Below are 26,420 nucleotides of genomic sequence, written 5' to 3'. Positions count from 1 at the left end.
TATGAAGGCCAACATACCATTTGCCGCCTTTACTGCCTGCTATACTTTCGCGCTTACTGATGCGCAAGGCCTCCAAGGTCTCAGTGAGTATCCACCTCTCTCAATTTACACCCATTCAAATAATAATTTGTCTTCCTATTATTGCTACCAAAGTGGATAACCTCACATTTGTCCACATTATACTGCATCTGCCATGCAGATGCCCACACGCTCAGCTTGTACAAATTACGCTAAACCATCTCTGCATTCTCCTCACAGCTCACCCTCCCACCCAACTTTATATTATCTGCAAATTTGGAGATCATACATTCAGTTCCTCCTTCCAGATCATTATAATGTGAACAGTTGGGGTCCTAGCACAGATCCCTGCGGAACCCCCCCTAGTCACTGACTGCCAATCAGAAAAAAAGTTTAAAGACCCATTTATGTTAACTCTTGGCTTTCTATCCATCTCAACACATTACCTGCTATCCCATGTGCTTTAACTTTACATGGTAGTCTGTCATGTGAGACCTTGTCGAAAGCCTTCTGAAAGTTTAAAAAAAAACACATCCACTGGTTCTCAGTCAATTCTACTAGTTACAGCCTCAGAAAATTCCAATAGATTCGTCAAGCATGATGTCCCTTTTGTAAATCCATGCTGACATTGGCTGATTATACCACTGCCTTTCAAATGCTGAGTTATGAAATCCTTGATAATACACACCAGCGACTTCCCCAGCACCAATATTGGGCTCACCGATTTATAGTTCCTGTTTTCTCTCTACCTCCCTTTTTGAATAACAGGCTTATATTAGCTACCCTCCAATCTGTAGGAACTATTCTGGAGTCCAAAGAATTTTGGAAAATAACCATCAATGGATCAGTTTCCAGGGCCATTTCCTTAAGTACTCTGGGATGAAGATTATCAGAACCTGGAGATTAATCCACCTTCAATCCCATCAATTTCCCCAAAACCATTTCTCAACCAATGCTGATTTCCTTCAACTCACTAAAACATGTTTCTCTCAGCACTTTTGGCACATTTTTCATGTCTTCATCTGTGAAGACTAAAGCAAAGTACAAATTTAATTCAGCCATTTTTTGCTTCCCCTTTATGAATTCTCCCGTTTCTTACTGTAAGGGGCCTACATTTGTTTTTGTCAATCTTTTTCTCTTTACATATCTATAGAAACTTTTAGTCAGTTTTTATGTTCCCTGCTGGCTTACTTTCATACTCTATTTTTCCCTTCTTAATCAATCCCTTGGTCCTCCTTTGAATTTTAAACTGCTCCCAATTCTCAGGCCTATTGCTTTTTCTTGCCAATTTGTATGCTTCTTCCTTGAATCTGATACTATCTCTAATTTCCCTTGTGAGCCATGGTTTGGTTACAATTCCCTTACCACTCTTGCGCCAAACGTGAATAAACAACTTCTGGAGTTCACCTATTCGTTCTTTAAATGCCTTCCATTGTCTGTCCTTTCAGTAATGTTTCCCAGTCCATCATGGCCAATTCATGTCTCATACTAGTTCCTAATGTGTAGCCAAGGCAGCATCTTTTAATATTGCTGTGAAAACTTTATAGCAACATTTGACGATGTTGAAGCAGTTTGACCTGATTGCTTTAAGTGTAATGTCGAAAAGTTGGGCAATACACATTTACACTCCACACACCAGTAAATTCGAAGCAGTTTTACATGCCTGTATTGCTCTGAAAGTAGACTTTGGATATCAAACCAGTACCTGTAGTATAACTTCAACTTATTTGATTTATTTTAAAATTTTACCATGCTAGTATTGAAGTCTGCCTCACTCTTGCTCCAAGTTAAATACTGACGTATGCAAAGTAGTAAATTGTGTTCGTTTTTGTTTATAGCCTGCATATCAGAATTTACGGCAGCGAGTGGATAACTTTGTGTCGAACCATCTTGCAAGTCACACGTGGAGCCCTCATCTCAACAAGAATCAGCTAAGGAACAGTCTTAGACAGATGGTCCTACAGTAGGTTTGAGAAAACCACAAAGATCCTTTATTTCTGATAAGAATAATTATTGTTTAAAAATTTGGTTTGTTTAACAAGGTTCTGTTAAAATGCCGCTTTTTGTTGAAAATGTTGCCATCATGAACTTGCTGATAGGTTGTTGCAACACCAAGAAAAATGCCAATCCCAAGATAGTTCTCAGTGTGACTTTGTGTTGGGCAGAAAAGCTTCAATTTATGACTTTGTTTAGTGAGGTGCTAACCTGTTATTTAGAATGTTAATTTTTAGAATGCACTTTTCTTTCCCACTGATTCAAATTTGATATTTTTGCACACAAAATACTTGTTTGTTTAGTTCTTTTAATGTAATAAAATATTTCAAACTGCTTCACGTAGAGTAATAATACTTAAGAACCTCGAGCCCATAAAATCGGCTGACTTAGTAATACCATAGAACAGATCTTTCAGACAAGATGTTAAAATAGGGCCTATATATATTATCAAGTGGATGTGATATGCGACAGTATATGCACTACTCAAAAGAGCAAAGTGTGTTCCTGGTTTTTCTGGTGAACATTCCCCTCTCATTCTATGCTACTCAATGTTTATTTGTGTCCTTTTGCTGTTTGTTCGATCTTGTACAAAAATTGGCTGCATAACAATGACTGTGCTTCAAAATTAATTCATTTATTGTGAAACACATTGGCACTTCCTGAGGATATAATAATGTGGCATTCATGCATTTCTTCCTTTAGAAGTATGAGAGGTTGCAAAAGATTTGGCTTTTAAAGATGCTTTTAAGATGGGAGGGAAGCAGTAAGACGGAGAAATGTAAGGAGGCAGTTTTCAATATGGTAGAAGCCATACACTGAAAGTTCGACTACAGGAATGTAGATGGGGATATGCACAACAGGTTAGAGCTGGAGGACTACATGATGCAAGCTGGCAGTTAAGTCTAGAAGAGGTTTCAGCGACAAGTTGAGTATATATGTGTTTTATAAGCAAGTCTTTGGAATTAAGAAACAGGAGCAATGGAGGTTAGGGAATGGATTGATATATGACCAGAAAGTAACAAGATAGGATTTGTATGCAGAAACTTTGGATGAGTTAAATTTTGATTTCAGATGCAAGTATTAAATTTTACTTTAAATCTTGAAATGCTGCTCTTCTATCTAAACCCCTCAACGCTTGCTCTCTCAATGTCTTCGGCATCTCTCTCCGCTGACAGATTAAATATAAGATCTAGCCTTGCGTGAACTATAACTTCTACTCAACACTTGGAAAGACTGAAACATTTTCTACGCCTTCCAATCCCCACCCACACCATCTGTTTTCTAGTCATTCTCACAGACAAAAATGTGGCTTCTTTTTCGGTTCAGGGCAAGACTTTGGGTCCTGTAATTCTATCCATCATAAAGATTGTTTACTGCTGCCTCTGCCCTAATTCCTGCCAATAACATTTATTATTATTGTCACATGTATTGGGATACAGTGAAAAGTATTGTTTCTTGTATACTACACAGACAAAGCGTACCGTACATAGAGGAAGAAAGAAGAGAGTGCAGAATGTAGTGTTACAGTCATAGCTAGGGTGTAGAGAAAGATCAACTTGATGCAAGGTAGGTCCATTCAAAAGTCTGATGGTAGCAGCTGGTCTTGAGTCAGTTGGTACGTGTCCTCAGATTTTTGTATCTTCCCGACGGAAGAAGGTAGAAGAGAGTATGTCCGGGGTGCTAGGGGTTCTTAATTATGCTGGCTGATTTTGCGAGGCAGCATAAAGTGTAAACTGAGTCAATGGATGGGAAGCTGGTTTGAGTGATGGACTGGGCTTCCTTCACGATGCTTTGTAGTTTCTTGTGGTCTTGGACAAAGCAGGAGCCATACCAAGCTGTGATGCAACCAGAAAGAATGCTTTCTGTGGTGCATCTGTAAAAGTTGGTGGAAGTCATAGCGGACATGCCAAATTTCCTTGGTCTTCTGGCATTCGTGCTCTTCCTTAACTATAGCGTCGGCATGGAGGGACCAGGACAGGTTGTTGGTGATCTGGACACCTAAAAACTTGAAGCTCTCGACCATTTCTACTTCGTCCCATTGATGTGGAGAGGGGCATGTCCTCCACTGCGCTTCCTGAAGTCGATGACCAACTTCTTCATCTTGTCAACATTGAGGGAGAGATTATTGTCGTTGCACTAGTTCACCAGATTCTCAATTCACAGCTGTCATCCTTGCTGTTGCCTTTGTTGCATTCATACACAACCATGCCTTGTAGTCCTCCATTATTCACAAACTTTAATATATACGAATGTTTGCTGCACCTTTCCTCCCAACAAAATTTTACTTGTCCATCATCTGTCTTCAGTGATGTGAGAGCCATTGGCTCTCTGCCCCCAACCCATTAAACTTTAATGCAAAGCAAAATGCTGCAGATGCTGGAAATCTGAAATTAAAACAGAAAATGCTGGAAATACTCAGCAGGTCTGGCAGCATCTGTGATCTTTTTTTTGTATGAACTCCGATGAAAGACATGAAAACTTTTCTGCCTCCACAACCACTGCCTGACTGATTATTTCCTGCGTTTTTATTACACTAAACTTTAATTTGTTCTTGCCATTTCTAGGGAAGATGATGGCGTAGTCAGTGGATTAGTAATCCACTGGGAGTAATGCTGTGAGGAACTGATTTCGAATTCCACCATAGCAAATGGTGAAATTTGAATTCAGTGAAAATCTGGAATTAAAAGTCTAATGATGACTGTGAAACCATTGTTGATTGTCACAAAAGCCCATCTGGTTTGCTAATGTCCTTTTGGGAAAGAAATCTCCCGACCTGGACTGGCCTAGCCAGGATTTCCAGATCCATAGTACTGTGATCCTGAAATAGCCTCGCAAACCACTCAGTTCAAGGGTGCGTAACAAATGCTGACCCAGTCAGTGACACCCATAGAAACCCTACAGTGCAGAAAGAGGCCATTTGGCCCATCGAGTCTGCACTGACCACAATCCCACCCAGGCCCCACCCCCATATCTCTTCATAGTTACCTGCTAATCCCTCTAACCTCAGGACACTAAGGGGCAATTTTAGCATGGCTAATCAACCTAACCCGCACATCTTTGGACTGTGGGAGGAAACCGGAGCACCCGGAGGAAACTCACGCAGACACGAGGAGAATGTGCCAACTCCAGACAGACAGTGTGGAGACCCATATGCTGTGAATGAATAATTTGTAAATCTACTTGCACCACGCTATCTCTGCAATATTCTCCAGTTACATTTCCATGAATAGCTGCTGCTCTGTCTTTGGCCAAGTTAACTTCTAGAAGGGTGGAATCTCATTCCTTCAAACCTCATTTGTGAATTTTAAAAAACTTAACGATTTCTTAGTTTTTCATTTGTCTCTTTCAACTCTCTGCTAATTCTTTATCTCTTTATTTTTCTTTGTGTACATAATTTGATATTGATATAACTATTCTAACCTACACTTTCTGGGTGACAGAGCCTTCAGCTACCCTCCCGAAACCTCTTGTTTCTCCACTTCTCATCCTTTATTGTTAAACCACATCACTCCTACCTTTCCATACCCTAATGTTCAGTGAGGCTTTATGTTTGTCGAAATACATTTTGTTATAATATCGCTGCTAGTTGCTTGTAATTAAAACTTCAGACTGCAACCCGGGAACAATTGTAATCCATAACAAAACACATCTAAGCAGCATGGATTGCTGGTGACATGCATGTTTGATGAGGACTGATGTAGATAATTTTGTTTCATAGTTAAGAAATGTAGATTGAAAATTCAAGTATTCAATGTGTTAAAATTAAAAATAAGACACAGTGGATATTAATACGGTGTATAACACATACTGCAGGAAGTTATCTTTGGTGCATTTGCAGATCAGGTATGCTGGAGGTCGGTGTTGACAGGATCATTTCTCAAGTTGTGGATCCAAAAATTAATCACATATTCCGGCCTCAGGTTGAGAAAGCCGTTCATGAGTTTCTAGCAACTCTGGATCACAAAGAAGAGCCTGCTGCTGTGAGTTTTGTACCAAACTCTGAGAAATCAGAGCCAACAACCCCAGGTACTACCTGAAATACCATAACCTGATTGGTTCTCTTCATTCAGTTTCAAAAATCTCTAAGTAGCAAGCACTTTACTATTGTCTGTCATTTGGATGAATGTTAGCAATTGTCTTGAGATGTATGCATTTAGTGTAAGCTATTGCAAGAAAATTAAAAATGAACTAAAAACTGCAAATTATGGTGGGAAATATAACATCCATATTTCTGATGTCAGAAATGGTACCATGTAAATGTAAACCAACTTTTGAGCAGTGTGTTGCCTTAGTGATTAGTTTGCATCTCCAATAGTTTTAATGTTTGTGTACAAAGAATCCTGCCTCTTTTGCATTATTTTACTATTATTGCATCGTCCAATTGGAGGAATCCAGAGAACCTTTCAGAAGAAGCTATTTGTGATGGTCAGAAACCACTTGTACATTGAACAAGTGGACGTTGATGAAGGCTGCTGCTTGTTCTACAGGAGACCTGATGGCCGCTTGCACAGTGATCTGAATCCAGCAACCCTATCTTTCCTGACTGGTCAAATTGGTGTGAAATTGCCTTCTTGAAGGTGACATTCAGACCTGATCGATGCAGCAATGAGCTGCAGATGTGGAAAATCTTTGAAGATGCCTGGAATAATTATGAAGGGTAAAAGTTTGATGCTACTGTGGTCTTCACTGCCACAGGCAGTGGTGCCAACCTCTTCACATTGGCCTCAGATCCTCCTCCATCATAGCGCGCATCTCCCTCAGTGGTGCAGTCATTGGTGACACTGCTGCTCCGATATTTGCAAGAAGCAGAGCCTCTATCCATAAGCTCTCTCTGGATACCATCTTCTGAACATGTAAGGCTGGTTGCATGTCTGTCTGCATGTCCGTGTCCACACATCCTTCCATCTGTCTACCCCTCTGGGTGTTGCAGCCCTTCTGTAGATGCTTGCATCTTATTCTCTCTCCCTCTCGTGCCCTTCATTGGGGGTCTTAAAACCACAGTGCATGAGACCCATTGTCATTTGCAGCCCTCACTTTGAGTCTCTCACTCCCCTTACTCTGCATATGCAAGTTGCACCTTGAAAATAGTACAATCCCCTGATGTGCTCATTGTGTTTGTTCAGCTTCCAACTTGTCACTTCCATGACTTATTCACTCTTGTCCTCCCTGCACTGAAACACTACTGCTTTTAATGGTTTCCAACTCCAGCCAACACTCTTGCCACTGAGTTCTTGACTCCTTATAGAATGAGGATCTGAAGCTCCAATCTTCACTTGTGCCACTAGTAGAATTTCAAATCCCATGGAAATACCTGGCAAATGGCTCCTTAATAGGCCCAATTGCCTGCGCACTGTGAAGAAACACCCCCTCCACTTGGCAACCCAGCCACCACTGGCAAATTCACCAGTGGTATGAGCATGTTGGACTTCCATACAAGCATGTTCTCTGACCCATACTGGCATGGTCCTTTGTCATTTTGCCATCCTACCATGTCCCAATCCATATTCCAGACTGTGAAAATATTTTGCCCTGAGTAAAGGTTCCTCAATCTAGTGGTGGAAATAATAATTTTCTTGCCATATTCACATAGATTCCATTTCCCATGCGAGGGCACCTTGCTACTTGAATTTTTGATAATTGCAAAGTTTTCAGTGCAAAAGCCGGTAGAAGGTCTGTGGAAACAGTGTAATGAATTACTAGCACCATTCATTTGCCTGTGATTGTAAAATCTAAGATACTCAGCTACCTTTGTTACAATCCCAGTTGATGTTATAAATGGACGGGAAACTCAGAATGGAAGCCTGGCTCAAAAGACCATAATTTTTACTTTTTTGTCAAACATGGAGGAACAGTGTCAAGTTTAACAACAAGGGAAAAGAACATTTATTAAACATGAAAAAAATGGATTATAATACTTACTCCCTCTTAGCTTAACAAATACTCTCAGGTTTTAAATCAGCACAGATGACAAGTACATTTGAAGCTATAATGGTCTCATTACCACACAATGTCCTTTCTATAAAACACAGATTGGCTGTGATCAAACAATCCATTCTAAACCCAAGTTAGTGTCTGAATTTCTCCTCAGAATGCCCCCATATGATTGTCATGTGAGAGTTTCCAAACTCCACTCCCAAAAACACGCTTTAAAACCTTCTTTCATAGTAATACTTGAATTTAGCAGTTTGCATTTGAAATCCAGGATTTTCAAATGACACTTTTAAACAAAGCTTCTGCTCCGCTTAACAGTGAATCCAGTCCAGGAATTTACACCAAAGGATTTCTTTGCCTTGACTGCTGTCCAAACGGTCACAATTGCTTTAACTCTCAATTCCCAGATTCTTATTAAAATTACTTACTAAAATTCTTATAAAATCAAGCATTTTAGTTACCTCTGGGGTCTGCTCCGCACTTCAAACTTATTAATGCAATTGTCTCTCTAACTCAGAGTAGTTCGTTTACTCTCCATTGCATTCTTCTGAACAATACCTTCGTCCCTGTTCACTTCAGTCGTCCTTTTTTCTATCCCAGTTCCCTAGTTGTCTGGATTGTATCTTGATTCTTATGAAGCCTGCATCTTTGCAATTTCCTTATTCTGTACCTATTTTGGTAGAGTTGAGAACTGCTCATTCCTCAGTGATATGTCTCCAACTGCTCTGGCTTCCAGCTAAAACTAAAGAACAAAGGAAAGCTCTCTCCTCTGGGAAGTGAGCCTCCTGTTGCTAAGCAATGTCCTTGCTACTGTATTTATTTTCATGCCATAACTCTAAGCACAATAAAATCACAGATGGAACTTAACCAACCCCCCCCCACACGTAAAAACATTTTTATCCAGCACGAATCTAACTATAGGTCTCTCCAGGCGCGCACACTAAATTATACCCATCTAAAATGAAACTTTATTTCTAATGTTTCCCCATACATTTATAAATCCTTTAAAACTACCTTTGTTTTCCTAACAGTTTCCAGTCAGTGAATAGTTAAATATTTTTGACAACGTTTTAAATGGTCAACAGCCATACTGACTATGTCCTTTGGTCAGTCTGCTATGACCCACCCAACAAGTGTTAGTGCTACTCACCAGACTGTTCGATCCGCTTTGTTTTTGAAGCTTTCAGAATGTTTGCTTATACCATGGTAGCAAATGATTGTTTTTCAAAGAGTGTAATAGTGTCTCCCCATACTTAAATCAAGTTTTTGCAATGTGCATATCCAGTTGCTGTATTTCCAGTTACTGCTTTGTATCCAATGCACTATGTTCTGAAGTGTTAAAATGATCTACATGGCACATTAAAATGGTATTTCATTTTCAATATCATCAGATTACACTTGGTGTTTTCAACTTGCAGGTCTTTCATCTAGTGGTCCAAGTACAAGCAAAGCTAATGATGCTCTTTCTATCCTGGACACAATAACCTCACTTAATCAGGAAGCTAGTGCTGCCAGATCTACAGTAGAAAATTCATCTAGTAAAAATGGTGAAAAAAGCTCCAAGAAAAATCTTATTTCAGAAATCAAGTGTCAGCAAAGTTTTGATTTGGGAATGGAGAAAGACCGTACTACTGAAGAAACAGAAAGGCATGTGTTAGAAACCAAAACGGATGATGGAAAATTTTACTCTAAAATAGAAGGAACAGTTAATCTTTTGATACCTATGAAGGATTTCGAGGAAAAAGATGAAAAGATGGAGAATGTCGAGGAGCATGTTGAAGATATGACTGCAACAAAGGACAACGTTGATAAGGTGGATAAGAAAGATGTACTTTTAAGAAAGGATGAACATTCTGGACTTTCAAAAGAGGAAAGAGGACATGGGAAAGAATGTGAAACTGTGAAACCTGTTACTGCTATTCTGACTATTAAGCAGACGGCGAAGGAAAACTTAAAGAAAGGTAATGAGAATGCTTTATTCCAGTTTTCACTAAGCAGAGCTTTACTTTGTGATACATGTGCATAAAGCAGCAGCAAGTTTTTTAATTCATTTGTCGGACATGGGCATTGTTGGCTGGCCAGCATTTATTGTAAGAAGTTTAACAACACCAGGTTAAAGTCCAACAGGTTTATTTGGTAGCTTTTGCTACCAAATAAACCTGGTGGACTTTAACCTGGTGTTGTTAAACTTCTTACTGTGTTTACCCCAGTCCAACGCCGGCATCTCCACATCAGCATTTATTGCCCATCCCTAGTTGTCTTTGTATTGAGTGGCTTGCTAGATAATCAGTAAAATACTAATCAATGTAGAAGATCCTGAGGAACAAGATTTATGAGCTTTTAGAGAGGTTTAGTATTCTCAAGAATACTCAGCATGGCTTTGTCAAGGGCAGATCGTGCCTTATGAGCCTGGTGGAGTTCTTCGAAAATGTGACTAAACACATTGACGAAGGGAAAGTGGTAGATGTGGTTTATATGGATTTTAGCAAGGCGTTCGATAAGGTCCCCCATGCAAGGCTTCTAGAAGTGAGAGGGCATGGGATCCAAGGGGCTGCTGCCCTGTGGATCCAGAACTGGCTTGCCCAAAGGAGGCAGAGAGTGTGTATAGATGGGTCTTTTTCTAAATGGAGGTCGGTCACCAGTGGTGTGCCCCAGGGATCTGTTCTGGGACCCTTGCTGTTTGTCATTTTCATAAATGACCTGGATGAGGAAGTGGAGGGATGGGTTGGTAAGTTTGCTGACGACATGAAGGTTGGTGGGGTTGTGGATAGTCTGGAGGGATGTCAGAAGTTACAGAGGGACATAGATAGGATGCAAGACTGGGTGGAGAAGTGGCAGATGGACTTCAGCCCAGATAAATGCGTAGTGGTCCATTTTGGCACGTCAAACGGGATGAAGGAGTACAATATAAAGGGAAAGACTCTTAGTACGGTAGAGGATCAAAAGGACCTTGGGGTCCGGGTCCATAGGACTCTAAAATCGGCCCCGCAGGTGGAGGAGGTGGTTAAGAAGGCGTATGGTGTGCTGGCCTTTATCAATCGATGGATTGAGTTTAGGAGTCTGGGGATAATGATGCAGCTATATAAGACCCTTGTCAGACCCCACTTGGAGTACTGTGCTCAGTTCTGGTCGCCTCATTACAGGAAGGGTGTGGAAAAGATTGAAAGGGTGCAGAGGAGATTTACAAGGATGTTGCCTGGATTGAGTGGCATGCCTTATGAGGATAGGCTGAGGGAGCTAGGTCTTTTCTCCTTGGAGAGACGTAGGATGAGAGGAGACCTAATAGAGGTATATAAGATGTTGAGAGGCATAGATCGGGTGGACTCTGAGGCTTTTTCCCAGGGTGGAAATGGCTGCTACGAGAGGACACAGGTTTAAGGTGCTGGGGGGTAGGTACAGGGGAAATGTTAGGGGGAAGTTTTTCACACACAGGGTGGTGGGTGAGTGGAATCGGCTGCCGTCGGTGGTGGTGGAGGCAAACTCAATAGGGGTCTTTTAAGAGACTCCTGGATGAGTACATGGGACTTAATAGGATGGAGGGTTATAGGTAGGCCTAAAAGGTAGGGATGTGTTCGGCACAACCTGTGGGGCCGAAGGGCCTGTTTTGTGCTGTAGTTTTCTATGTTTCTATGTAATGTCTAGAATCTAATGCATGCTGATAAACATGAGGTTGTTTTTCATCAGTAGTATTTTCTCTAATAAGTGGAAAATTCTAAATATTTGAGTGGATGTGTGCAAAAATAAATGAATAATCAAAATTCACTAATTTTGTAGTATCCTTTGCATGCTTGCATCTAAAAAGGAAAGATTCCTATTTATCATCCTGCAGTGTTAAAATATGTCTCAAATTTCCTTTTCCCCTGTAGCATAGTATAGCTTTGCTCAATGCTGCCAGTAAAATTTTTAATTATTGACAAATTGGTGATGGAGCTACACTGATTATTTTTAGCAAGTTCATTTTTGCAGGAAAATAACATTTCCAAATGGGAATTTTGGTTATATACGTAATTACACAAAGATTGTGAACAAAATTTGAGATCGAGACAAAATGCTGAGGGACTGTATTGATGTACATGTGTTTAGGTACTGAATTTAAAAAAATCAGAACTCTATGGTATCATCATAGAACACAGATGTTATAGTGGGAGTAGGTTTTAATGTAATCATTCAAATAACATTTGATGCAGGTGACTAGAGAGTTGCCAATGTAATACCTCTGCTCTTGATTTAGCTCAGGACAGCAGACATGGATTTGTGAAAGGCAAGTTGTGACAAACTTTATGGAGTTCTTTAGGAGTTATCAATCTAGTGGCAAAGGAAATGTACTGGATGTCAAGTATATGAATATTTAAAGGATTTTGATGACGTACTAAGTACAAAGCTTGCTGGTTAAAGATTAACCTGTGAGGCAGCATGAGGCAACCTAGACAGGAGATTGGTTATGAGATGGAAACCAGACTCGTGATTGATGGATATTTTTCAGACAGAGGAGATGTAACGGTGATGAACCATAGCCATAAATAAGTGTTTGAATATATTGAGTATATGTTTCTTGTATATAAAAGATCTAGACTTGGTTATGGGGGCACAAAATTAAAATTTACAAGTCCAGTTCCGTTTTTCTGTCCACAGCAGCTCAAACTTAGAATTTTCCACAAGAGTGTGGTTAACTATAAAGTGGCTTTACAGACAAATTAGCCTATGGTAGAGGATGAGGACCAATTAAGGTGCATGTTTTTGAAAATGAAATCCATTAGAAGCTACAGAAGAAATTCACTAAAATCCTACCAGGGATCCGATATTATTGAGGAAGATAAACTTGGGCTCTTCTCTGAGCAAAGATGATCTTGAGTGTTCCAAAATGGTGGGGGGGCATGGTGCTTAATGATGCGAAAGAGAAGAATCTCCATTGGTCAGAAATAATTCATATAATTGAAGAAATGAAGTATGATGTCAGAATGTTTTTATTTAAATAAAGAGTCGTTGGTCACGTAATGTCCAAGCAAAAGCTGATAGAAGGAGAATCCAGAAACTTTTAAAAGTAAATGGATAAACATTTGACCAAAGAAAATGGGACTAAGTAAATTGCTATTTCGGAAAGCCAATACTGGCATGATGGGCTGAATGGCACTTGTACTGGAAATTCTACTGACTTGGCAATGCAACATAATGTAACAAAGTTTTTGCATAACTTCAGAGCAAATTGAGCAACTTTACACTGAATAGACTGTTAAAATATTTATAAACTGTTACATTTGCAATTAACATCTAACTGTGAAGAAGCTTTAAATGTGCTCCATCTAACCATCAATGCATGTTTTAAATTTGCAAGTTATTGTTATTTCAGTTAGATTATGCTATTGATCCATATTTGAATATAGTTTTGTTCCCTCTTAAATTTACTTCTTCAGTATATGCAGTAAATAAGAGTGCCTCACTGTGGATCTCTTAAAGAACACTGCTCACATCTTTCTAGCCTGAGAGAGGTCTTCCTACTCTTGTCTCTTTTTGACCTCCAACCATGTTGATCCACGTGATAATGTTCATCTTAATTCCAAGTATTGTTACATTTGCCACACGTCTTTTGTGATATCTTATCAAATATTCTTTGAATATCCTCACAAACTATATTCATTGCATTTCTTCTAACAGGTACTTCAAATAATTCTATAAAGCTAGTCAAACATGACCTGCATTTTTGAAATCTATGCTGACTGACCCTGAATAATTAATTGCCTTAGAAATTACTGGCTTATTCGTACCTGTCTCATTAAGAGGAGTCACGTAAGCCACTGTGCAGTTCCCAAGCACAATTTTCTTTTCCATAAAAATTTGCAAAATTAGAGCCCCCTTTGTTTCTTCCCTTGGAATTCCTGAAATTACATTCAAATTCCTATGATTTGTCCAGTTTTAGTACTATTTCTCTATGAACAATAACATCCAATAAGTGCTGTACACCTACCTCTGACAATTCCACAGTATTTGCCATTCCCTCATACTAAACTCAGTTTGTCTCCACTGCCTTTTAACTGGCCTACCCCATGTTGGATATCCTCTTGAGTAACTCAGTTCCTTGTAGAATAAATAATGTACTATATTATAGAGGCATACAAAATAGGAACTGAAATAGACCATTTGGCCCCTTGAGCAGTCAGGGAATCAAGGGGTATGGGGATAAGGTGGGAAGTGGAGTTGGGGATTATCAGATCAGTCATGATGTCACTGAATGGCAGAGCAGACTTGATGGGCCAAATGGCCTACTTCTGCTCCTACGACTTATGAACCAGAATCCACTTCTCCCACATGAGTCTTTGGGCCATGCATTTCATTTCTCTAATGCTATTTGCATGTGTTCTGGGTGATAATTCAGAGTTTGTTCCATAGAATCCTACAGTGCAGAAAGAGGCCATTCGGCCTATCGAGTCTGTCGACCACAATCCCACCCAGGCCTTATCCCATATCCCTACATATTTACCCACTAATCCCTCTAACCTATGCATCCCGGGACACTAAGGGGCAATTTAGAATGGCCAATTAACCTAGCCTGGACATCTTTGGACTGTGGGAGGAAACCGGAGCACCCGGAGGAAACCCACACAGACGCAAGGAGAATGTGCAAACTCCACACAGACAGTGAACTGAGCCGGGATTCAAACCCAGGTCCCTGGAGCTGTGAAGCAGCAGTGCTAACCACTGGGCTACCGTGCCCAATCCTTTCAGGTTTTCTTTAATTTGATGTCTAGCTCTTCATGACGACAATGCAGAACCTCTTCCCTTGTCCTGCCTATGTCGTTGATATCTATATGTACCACAGCAACTGGATCCTGTCCCTCCCTGTAGGTTAGTCTCCAGGCCTCAGCAAATGTTCCAAACCCTGGCACCGGACAAGCAACGTGGCCATCTGGATTCTCTCTCTTTGCTGCAGAGAACAGAGTCAACGCCCTCACTATGTTCTCCCCTATTAGCACTACATCCTTTTTTGCCCCCCATCCCATCCCCGGGGGCTTCCAGTACCATGGTGTCATGGTCAGCCAGCTCATCCACCTTGCAGACGTCACCTTCGTCCACGCAAGTTGTGGGCCTCTCAAACCTGTTTGACAATTGCAAAGTCTGGAGCTCCTCCACTCCTGTCTGCTTGGTCCCTTTACCTGCCTCACTCATGGTCACATCCTCTTGCTGTCCAAAACTTAAGATCCTATTCTGAATGGTGTGGCGGTCTTCTGGAACAAAGTGTCCGGGTGTTTCTCCCCCTCTCTTGCATTGTGCAGTGTTTGTAGCTTGGCTTCCAGATCAATAATCCTGATCCAGAATTCCCCTAGCTGCTTTCACGTTCTGCAGTAGCGTTTATCCTATATCGCCTTGATGTCCAGAAACTCTTGCATTCCATAATTGCAACTCAACACCTGTCTAACTAATGTTGCTTATGTTATTTAGTTCCTTTAGCTTAATTACTTTCCTAATTAACTTTGAATAATTCTTGCATATAATAACACTTACTGTTCTTATTAAAGCTACAGCTAAAAGTTATACATTTCTTAATTATACATATGTATTTAATGTATTTTTTATTTATATTTATCTTTATTCAGTAATTCCTACTGCTCCGAATAAGCTTTGCTACTGTTATTACGAAAACCCTGTTGTGAAGAAAACCTTGCAATTGCCAATAATATGTACCAGTATTAAAAGATTAATTAATTAGCAAAACAATAAAACTTGCCTTGTTCCCTGTGGCATCACACTTGATTTTCTCCAAATTCAGTCATCCACTGCGACCCAGCAGGACTGGCAATGGCTCCGCTCTGTCCCGCTCTCGGTCTCGCTCTTTTTTGTGCCATCTTCCAGCTCTGGGGTATGGGCTAACTGGTTAAATACCAGTTCAATATATTCTCTGCAATCTCTCTCTCTCTGGGAGGTGTTTTATTTGATTGCAGGGGTTTTTATAATAAGCCTGAATGAGAAAATTGTAAAGCATGGGGCAATGTAATATAATGCTGTCGAGTTAACTTTATTGAAAGTTAATTTCGAAGTAAATTTTATATTGTTGGATTTTTAACTTGATCTAACTCAATCTAAATTGTGATTCTTCAGAATATTCTTTGGAGGATTCGGATTTTGAAGGCCTCAGCGACATCACTGTTAGTTCCGTCCATACCAGCGATCTCTCTTCTTTTGATGTGGATGATGATGAAGAGGAGGAGGGTGAGGTTCCCGAGTCTGACAGCAATGAAGAAGACCAGAGGCAAAGTTCAGAAGGTACTACATCTGTCTTCAATAACCAGAAACATTTGCAGGACTTAACATGAGCCAGTTTACCAAGATGAACCGAACGTTAGGCTATATAGTAAGAACATAAGTGCCAAAAGATAATTTACTCCTCATTCATTGTCAGGTTCACAATAGCCCGTCTCCAAAAGTTAATTTTTTAGGTGTGGATCGTGCTTCAAAACTGAATATTGAGTGTAAGGAAGGAGTTAAAATAATACTTACTTTAATCACAACTTGTTCTTTTATGATTGTGTTTCAGGGACTACATAAAATTTAATCTGTCTTTACTCCTGGAACAGCTGTATTTTCCGAGCATTTTCTGCTTTTAATATTTCAATGTTGCTTCATCTAACTATAAATTTAAAGTGAGGTTGTAATACTGGTTTGAAAGCTGCCTCATGGAATACTTTTAAAACATGTTGGATCCTGCAAATTCAGAAAGAAGAGCTGCTGATGATCTGAAAGGAGTTTTTCATGTGTAGCTACCACCTTCATTGCTATTTTAGTGTTAATTTTTTTTCTTGCTCCCCTTAACTTTATTGCATTATTTCTTGATATATCTTTCTATGACCTCACTGATTGCTGGAGCCACATAATGCCTAGCAGACTTTGTGCCAAAATATTTATTGCTTAAATTCACCATTTGGGTGTTAATAGCAAAAAGGCTTGCTAATACCAAATGAAAGTCTTTAAGGAAATTTTATATCACAGACAATTTATATTTAGAAGTCCTTAATGCAAAGATTGCTAAACTGTGGACTTGATGGACCGAATGGCCACCTTTTGCAATGGGATGGAATGGAGCGCTATTGAGCCTGTGTGGGGGAGAGGGGAGGGGTGAGTGGGGTCCGAGGCACTATGGCAGATGACCAAAAGCTTGGTCAAAGTTGTATGTTTTAAGGAGTGTCTTAAAGGAGAAAATGAGCTTTGAGGTAGAGAAGTTTGGAGATTGCGTTCCAGAGCTTAGAGGGGGCTATACTGGACCTAGTTCTGGGAAATGAGCCCGGTCAATTCGTCAAAGTTTCAGTAGGGGAACAGGTGGCAAATAGTGACCACAACTCTGTTAACTTTAGGATAGTAATGGACAAGGATGAGTGCTGTCCTACGGGCAGGGTGCTAAATTGGGGGAAGGCTAACTATAGCCAGATTAGGCAGGAATTGGTGGACGTTGATTGGGAGAGGATGTTCGAGGGTAAGTCCACGCCTGGCATGTGGGAGTCTTTTAAGGAACAATTGATAAGGCTGCAGGATAGGCATGTGCCTGTAAAAAGGAAAGATAGGAAAGGTAGGATTCAAGAGCCATGGATAACCAGGGAAATTGAGGATCTGATTAAAATGAAAAGGGAGGCGTACGTTAAGTCCAGGCAACTGAAAACAGATGGAGCTCTGGAGGAATACAGAGAGAGTAGGAAAGAACTCAAACGGGGAGTTAGAAGGGCAAAAAGAGGTCACGAGATGTTCTTGGCAGGCAGGATTAAGGAGAATCCTAAGGCATTCTATTCATACATTAGGAACAAAAGAGTTGTCAGGGAGAAAATCGGACCTCTCCGGGACAAAGGAGGGGAATTATGCTTAGAACCCAAGGGAATAGGGGAGATCCTAAATGAATGCTTTGCATCGGTATTCACGAAGGAGAGGGACGTGTAAACCGAGAGTGTCTCGGGGGAGGTGTTGACCCGTTTGAGAAAATCTCCATTACAAGGGAGGAAGTGTTTGGTTTTTTAGGGAACATTAAAACTGACAAAGTCCCAGGGCCTGATGGCATCTATCCTCGACTGCTCAGGGAGACGAGAGTTGAAATTGCTGGGCCTCTGACGGAAATCTTTGTCCCTTCTTTGGACACAGGTGAGGTCCCTGAGGATTGGAGGATAGCGAATGTGGTCCCGTTGTTTAAGAAGGGTAGCAGGGATAACCCGGGAAATTATAGGCCGGTGAGCTTGATGTCCGTGGTAGGGAAGTTGTTGGCGAGGATTCTTAGAGACAGGATGTATGTGCATTTAGAACGGAACAATCTCATTAGTGACAGACAGCATGGTTTTGTAAGAGGGAGGTCGTGCCTTACAAATTTGGTGGAGTTTTTTGAGGAAGTGACAAAAACAGTTGATGAAGGAAGGGCCATGGATGTTGCCTATATGGATTTCAGTAAGGCATTTGACAAAGTCCCTCATGGCAGGTTGGTTAAGAAGGTTAAGGCTCATGGGATACAAGGAGAAGTGGCTAGATGGGTGGAGAACTGGCTTGGCCATAGGAGACAGAGGGTAGCGGTCGAAGGGTCTTTTTCCGGCTGGAGGTCTGTGACCAGTGGTGTTCCGCAGGGCTCTGTACTGGGACCTCTGCTATTTGTGATATATATAAATGATTTGGAAGAAGGTGTAACTGGTGTAATCAGCAAGTTTGCGGATGACACGGAGATGGCTGGACTTGCGGATAGCAATGAGCATTGTCGGGCAATACAGCAAAATATAGATAGGCTGAAAAGTTGGGCGGATAGGTGGCAGATGGAATTTAATCCAGATAAATGCGAAGTGATGCATTTTGGAAGAAATAATGTAGGGAGGAGTTATACAATAAATGGCAGAGCCATCAAGAGTATAGAAACACAGAGGGACCTAGGTGTGCAAGTCCACAAATCCTTGAAGGTGGCAACACAGGTGGAGAAGGTGGTGAAGAAGGCATATGGTATGCTTGCCTTTGTAGGATGGGGTATAGAGTATAAAAGCTGGAGTCTGATGATGCAGCTGTATAGAACGCTGGTTAGGCCACATTTGGAGTACTGCATCCAGTTCTGGTCGCCGCACTACCAGAAGGACGTGGTGGCATTGGAGAGAGTGCAGAGAAGGTTTACCAGGATGTTGCCTGGTATGGAGGGTCTTAGCTATGAGGAGAGATTGGGTAAACTGGGCTTGTTCTCTCTGGAAAGACGGAGAATGAGGGGAGATCTAATAGAGGTGTACAAGATTATGAAGGGGATAGATAGGGTGAACGGTGGGAAGCTTTTTCCCAGATCAGAAGTGACGATCACGAGGGGTCACGGGCTCAAGGTGAGAGGGGCGAAGTATAACTCAGATATTAGAGGGATGTTTTTTACACAGGTGGTGGGGGCCTGGAATGCGCTGCTAAGTAGGGTGGTGGAGGCAGACACGCTGACATTGTTTAAGACTTACCTAGATAGTCACATGAGCAGCCTGGGAATGGAGGGATACAAACGATTGGTCTAGTTGGACCAAGGAGCGGCACAGGCTTGGAGGGTCAAATGGCCTGTTTCCTGTGCTGTACTGTTCTTTGTTCATTCATGCCTTTGTTTTGAGAATTCCAATGTTGTCCTGGCTGGTCTCCCATGTTCCATGCTATATAAACTTGTGATCATCTAAAACCCTGCTGTCTTGATCTTGACTAGCTGTGAGTCTCATTCATCCATCATTCCTGCATTTTCTGAGCTACACTGGGTCCCACTCTGACAATGATTCAGTCTGAAGATTTTCATGTTCGTTTTTCAAATCCTTCAATGGTCTTGCCCCTCCCCACCTCTGTAAGCACCTCCAGCCTTACAGGTTTTTCAGGCCTCTGCGCTATTCTGATTCTGGTCTGTTACATATTCCCAATTTTAATTGCTCTACCACTGGTGGCCTTGATTTCAGCTGCATTGGCCAAGGTCAGTATCAGTGACCTACAGTGTCAGCTGTGATTCAGTTGCTCACTCAGTGGTTGCTTACATCTCTATGCCAAAAGGTTCAAATGGCTTCAAGTCCATTTCAGGACTTGAGCACAAAAATCTAGAGTGTCACTGCAGTGGTGATTGCAGGGCCCCTGATGGAGATACTTAAATCTTCGCTGGCCACTGATGGAAGTGCCAGATGACTGGAGGATAGCTAATGTGGTACCTTCAGGAAGGGCAGCACGTATAAGCCAGGTAATTACAGGCCAGTTAGTCTAACGTCAGTGGTCAGGAAATTATTGGAAAAAATTCTGAGGGTCAGGATTAATCAGCACTTGGAAAGGCAGGGATTGATCAGGGAGGGATAGTCGGCACAGATTTGTTGGTGGGAGATCCTGTCTAACTAATTTAACTGAGTTTTTTTGAAAAGGTAACTAAATATATTGAAGAGGGTAGAGCAGTTGATGTGTTTACATGGACTTCAGTAAGGCGTTGACAAGGTCCCAAATGGAAGGCTGGTCCAAAAGGTTAGAGCCCATCAGATCCAAGGTAAGTTGGCAAATTGGAACCAAAATTGGCATGTCAATCGGAGGTAAAGGGTGATGGTAGAGGGCTGTTTTTGTGCTTGGTAGCCTGTGACCAGCGGTGTACCACAGGATCGGTGCTAGGACCCTTGCTGTTTGTTGTATGCATTGATGTGAATGTAGACGGTATAATTAGTAAGTTTGTAGATGACACAAAAATTAGTGGAGGATAGTCTTAGGCTACAGACTGATATTGATCAGCTGGTAAATTGGACAGAGAAATGACAGATGGAACTTAATCCTGATAAGTGTGAGGTAATGCCTTTTGGAAGGAAAATAAGGGTTGTATATACACAACCAACGGTAGGACCCTGGGGAGTATTGTGGAAGCTTGGTGTACAAGTCCATAGATCCCAGAAGGTGGCAGCACAGAATACCAAATGCTTGCCTTCATTAGCCATGGTATAGAATATGGGAGCAGGGAGAACTTGGTACAGTTTTATAAGACATTGGAGCATTGTGTGCAGTTCTGGTTGCCACACTATCGGAAGGGTGTGATTGCACTGAAGAGGGTACAGAGGAGATTCACCAGGATGTTGCCTGGAATGGAAAGTTTGAGCTATGAGGAGAAACTGGATAGGCTGGGTTTGTTTTCCCTGGAGCAGAGTGTCTAATTTTAAGGTGAGTAGAGGGGATCTGAGGAAAAACGTTTTCACCCAGAGGGTGGTTGAAATATGGGACATGCTGCTTGAGGGGGTAGTGGAAGCAGATACTCTCGCAGCACTTAAGCATCAGGACGAGCACTTAAGTTGTCATGGCATAGTAGACAATGGTCCAAGTGCTGGTAAATGGAATTTGTATAGATTGGTATTTGGTCAGCATAGACTTGGTGGGCTGAAGGGCCTGTTTCTGTGCTGTGTTGACTCTATGCAGTACTGAAGGAGCGCTGCATTGTTGGAGGTGCCATCTTTCAGATGAGAAATTAATTTAAGGCCCTGTATGCCATGTCAGATTGGTGTAAAAAGATTCCATGGCAAAATTTTGAAGAAGGGCAAGGGCATAATCCCAGTGTCCTGACCAATTTTAATTCCTCAATCAATATCACAAAGGAAGCATTATCTGATTAATATCACTTTGTTGTGAGAGCTTGCTGTCTGGAAATTGGCTGCCAAGTTTTCTATATTGCAACAGTGACTACATTTGAAAAATACTATTAAATACAATTAATTGGCTGTAAAGGAATTTGAGTTGTGCTGAGGTTATGAAAGGTGCCATTCAGATCTAAGCCTTTTCCCTAGCCTCTAGAATTCCCTTCTTAAATATCTCCGCCTTTGTACCTCAGCTTATCTCTTAAGAAACTCCATTAAGCCTACCTCATTAATCAAGCTTTTTGTCATCTGTGCTGCTGCTTCTGTGCCCCTCTCAAATTTTGTTTTCTTATTTCTTTTGCTAAGAGTGTTAGGCTATTTTTAAAGCTGCTTCATAAATGCAAGTTGCTAAAACTCCATCGAAGACATTTTAGGTGATTTTTCACGTGCTGCACTGCAGAGCGCTGGTTCCTTGTACGAGTACACCCAAGTCATTCTGAACACCAACATTGACAAGTTTCATGCTTCTTAAAAAAAATATTCTGCATTTCTATTCTTGTGATCAAAGTGAATGACAGTTCCGCACATTATGCTCCACCTGCCACTTTGTTGCGCGTTTTCTCAGCTAGTTTAGATCTCTTCATAGCAGATCTTGTTCCTCTTAGCTTACATTCCACCTAGCTTTGTGTCATCAGCAAATTTGGATATGCTATACTTCTATGAAGATAGACACACTATTTGTCCAACATCTCTGCCATTTCACCATTCCCCCTGATAGTGTCCTGTCTCTACTTCTTAGGCATCAGTGTTTACTTTGGCTATACATTAGACCATCACCATGCTACTCATGGAATGTTAACAGTCCATAAGGAAACGTTGAGCCCATCGTGGGCAGAAAATTTAACAGACAAATGACCCTCTAAGGGCGATAATTCCTTATCTTAATCTTAAATGGGTGACTCCTATTTTTTAAACTGTATGTCCCAGTTCTAGATTCCCTTACAGGGGGTCATGCTTTCAGGATCCACTCTATCAAGTCCTCTCAGGATCTTATGTTTCATTCCTTTAAACTTAAAAGGGGATAGGCCAACCTGCTCAACCTTTCTTTATAAGATACTCCCTTCATCCTATTCATCCCATGAATCTGTTAAGTGAACCTTCTCTGGACTGCTTCTGGTGCAGTTGTATCTTTTTTAAGTAAGGAGGACAGTGCACAGATGTAATAACTAGAGCTATGTATAGCTACAGCAAGACCCCTCTCCTTGATTTACCTTGCAATAAATGCCATCATTCCATTTACCAGGACACAGACCCCCTCTGTACTATAAACAGTCTCTCTCCATTTAAATAATATACTGTTTTTCTAATGTTCCTGCCAAAATCACATTTTCCAACATAACAGTCCATCTGCAAACATTTTGCCCGCTCACTTAACCTATTCAATCTTCTAGAACTTTCATGTCCTCTTGATAACCTATTTTTCTACCTTTGTGTCATCGGCAAATTTAGTTGCCATACATTTGTTTCCTTTATCCAAATCTTTGATGTAGATAATAGGTAGTTAAAACTGACCCCTGTGGCAATCCGTGAGTAGCAGTGGCCAACCTAAAAATGACGCATTTATCTCTGCACTCTGCTTCCAGTTAGTTAACTTAACCTCGATTCATGTTGATATGGTTGGTACCTCGACACCATGAGCTCTTATTTTGCATCGTAACTTGATGTGGCACCTTATCAAATGCCTTTTGGAAATCCATGTACACCACATCGACAGGTTTCCCTGAATCCACCTTGCTTGTTACTTTCTCAAAGAACTCTAATAAATTAGTTAAACTCGATTTCCCTTCTAAATGTCTTGCTGCTTAAGTACTTGTAGAAACTTATATTTCTGGCTGGCTTGCTCTGAGCTCTAATTCCTTGCTCATTTTTTAGTCATTCTTTGCTGACTTCTAAAGTCTACAATCTACACACCTATGACTAATTTGCATAGTATTGCAAGCTTTTGCTTTCAATTTGATAGCATTTACATTCCCTTTGTCCAATTACATCACCCCTCCCTACCCCCATAGTATAAATCTCTGCCAATTCTCTCCCCTCAGCTCTGACTAGGGTTCATCTAGACTCAAAATGTTGGCTCTATTCTCTCTCCACAGATGCTGTCAGACCTGCTGAGATTTCCCAGCATTTTTCTGTTTTTGTGTCAACAGTATATCTCCTACTTTCTCTAGCACTGCTGCCAGTGCCCCATGTGTCAAAACCCATTTCTCCCACACCAATCTTTGAGACAGGCATTCATCTCTAATCTTGTTTACTCTATGCCAATTTACTCCTGGCTCAAGTAGTATTCCAGAGATTATTATCTTTGTAATTCTGCTTTTAAATTTAGCTAGCTGCTCATAATCCCTATTTAGAACCTCTTTCCTGGTCCGATCTGTTAGCATAGAAGCATAGAAAATTACAGCTCAGAAACAGGCCTTTTGGCCCTTCTTGTCTGTGCCGAACCATTTTATGCCTAGTCCCACTGACCTGCACTTGGACCATATCCCTCCACACCCCTCTCATCCATGAACCCGTCCAAGTTTTTCTTAAATGTTAAAAGTGACCCCGCATTTACCACTTTATCCGGCAGCTCATTCTACACTCCCACCACTGTCTGCGTGAAGAAGCCCCCCCTAATATTCCCTTTAAACTTTTCTCCTTTCACCCTTAACCCATGCCCTCTGGTTTTTTTCTCCCCTAGCCTCAGCGGAAAAAGCCTGCTTGCATTCACTCTATCTATACCCATCAAAATCTTATACACCTCTATCAAATCTCCCCTCAATCTTCTACGCTCCAGGGAATAAAGTCCCAACCTATTCAATCTCTCTCTGTAACTCAGCTTCTCAAGTCCCGGCAACATTCTTGTGAACCTTCTCTGCACTCTTTCAATCTTATTTACATCCTTCCTGTAACTAGGTGACCAAAACTGTACACAATACTCCAAATTCGGCCTCACTAATGCCTTATATAACCTTACCATAACACTCCAACTTTTATACTCGATACTCCGATTTATAAAGGCCAATGTACCAAAGGCACTCTTTACGACCCTATCCACCTGTGACGTCACTTTTAGGGAACTCTGTACCTGTATTCCCAGATCCCTCTGTTCAACTGCACTCTTCAGAGTCCTACCATTTACCCTGTACGTTCTTCTTTGGTTTGTCCTTCCAAAGTGCAATATCTCTCACTTGTCTGCGTTAAATTCCATTTGCCATTTTTCAGCCCATTTTTCTAGTTGGTCCAAATCCCTCTGCAAGCTTTGAAAACCTTCCTCACTGTCCACTACACCTCCAATCTTTGTATCATCAGCAAACTTGCTGATCCAATTTACCACATTATCATCCAGATCATTGATATAGATGACAAACAACAACGGACCCAACACCGATCCCTGCGGCACACCACTAGTCACAGGCCTCCACTCAGAGAAACAATCCTCCACAACCACTCTCTGGCTTCTTCCATTGAGCCAGTGTCTTATCCAATTTACTACCTCCCCATGTATACCCAGCGACTGAACCTTCCTAACTAACCTCCCATGAGGGACCTTGTCAAAGGCCTTGCTGACATCCAGGTAGACAACATCCCATGTGGACCACAACAACTGGATCCTTTCCCTTCCATTGCAGGTTCTTTTCCAGTCCTGAGTAAATGTGCCGAATCCTGTCACCAGGAAGACAACACAACCTTCTGGACTCTCAATTGCAGAGAACTGTCTCCACCTCTGATTATGCTGTGCCCTATTACCTCTGCATTTTTAGTTACTCCCCTCACTTGAATGGCTTCCTGCGCACTGACAATAAAGCGAAGACCACATCCCTTAAATTATCTTTTTTCAAAAAGCATCCTATCTCACCCATACAAGCTTGAACTTGTTGAACAATTGCAAGGGCTGAGGTTCCTCCGCTTCTACCTTCTCAATCCCCTTACCTGCCTCACTAACAATTAGACTCTCCAATTCCTGACCAAATCAGACAACCCTATCCTCCGGGTTCAAAGTGTAATTTCCCCCCTCCCTGATCCATGGCAGTATTCAAAGTTTCGTTTTCAGCTCATAAACTCAGACACTACAGACGTGGTTGCCATGGATCACACTGGTGTCTCAACAGCTCCCACGTTCTGCAGCGCATCAGAAACATGTTTTCTACAGCGACAGGAGGCTTAACAATAAAAAAGGAACACCTCTTTTCCCCTCTGCACCGAATTCCCACGTGAACCAAACTCCCAACTTCATAGTCTATGTCTGACTCGGCATAGTCTCCCTTCTGTTCCTCCCCATACTCCATGCATTTTGGAGAGGTTCGGTAATATCACACACAAGGAAGCTGCCATTATCAGAAATCAATCCAGTTTATGAAAAGTTATTTCAAGTTGTTGAAACAATTTAATAATTTGACATCATCTGTCAGCAGCTAAGGAGTACCTGAAATTGAGCGGGAAGCTCTCGATGCTTGGTGTTTCACCCATTTTATGAATATGGTATGTTGGACTGCGACCAATGGATTCAGAAAGCTGAAGCCAAAATAAAGCATTTTGGACAGGAAATCCTAGGTTTTGATTAAACATTTATCTTTGTTTAGAAAATGATAACAAATTGGAAAGAAACGAGGAGCAAAAGGAGGGCAGAGTGAAACTTGGGCGTCATCCATATGTCCACAAACCATTTCTATATTCAAAGTATTACAGTGATTCAGATGATGAAGAAACAGTAGTTCAGCGTCGACAGTCAATCGTAAGTTAGAGCTGTTCCTTTTTCTTGTGTCTGCATTGAAAGTTTGCACTTTGAATTTGAGAGTGTGGAGTGAATGGAACAATTAGAAGAAGTGATTGAGATTTTTATTTTATTTTTGTGGTATCGATATATTAGGAAATTGGCTTGGTGAAATTGCAGGCTTTGAC

The 26,420-nt window shown here is 41.2% G+C and overlaps 1 protein-coding gene across 5 annotated transcripts in view; it reads left to right on the top strand.

Annotated features, from left to right (window-relative positions):
* The window catches only part of bod1l1 (biorientation of chromosomes in cell division 1-like 1), a 71,415-nt gene that overhangs the window by 11,808 nt on the left and 33,187 nt on the right, over positions 1-26,420 (top strand). For 4 of the 5 annotated variants that reach the window (XR_013498213.1, XR_013498212.1, XM_078214956.1 and 1 more), the window contains exons 2-6: positions 1,857-1,981; positions 5,852-6,039; positions 9,363-9,905; positions 16,036-16,200; positions 26,102-26,253. Coding sequence is in view for 3 of the 5 variants with exons in the window: in XM_078214956.1 (XP_078071082.1) it covers positions 1,857-1,981; positions 5,852-6,039; positions 9,363-9,905; positions 16,036-16,200; positions 26,102-26,253 (1,173 nt within the window). In the remaining 2 variants the exon portion in view is untranslated. Of the gene's footprint in view, positions 1-1,856; positions 1,982-5,851; positions 6,867-9,362; positions 9,906-16,035; positions 16,201-26,101; positions 26,254-26,420 lie in introns of all 5 variants that reach the window. The other variant, XM_078214973.1, reaches the window with a different exon arrangement.

Source organism: Mustelus asterias, chromosome 1 (assembly GCF_964213995.1).
Source record: "Mustelus asterias chromosome 1, sMusAst1.hap1.1, whole genome shotgun sequence".
NCBI classification, from domain to species: Eukaryota; Metazoa; Chordata; class Chondrichthyes; order Carcharhiniformes; family Triakidae; genus Mustelus; species Mustelus asterias.
This window is presented reverse-complemented; position numbering and strand designations above follow the sequence as displayed.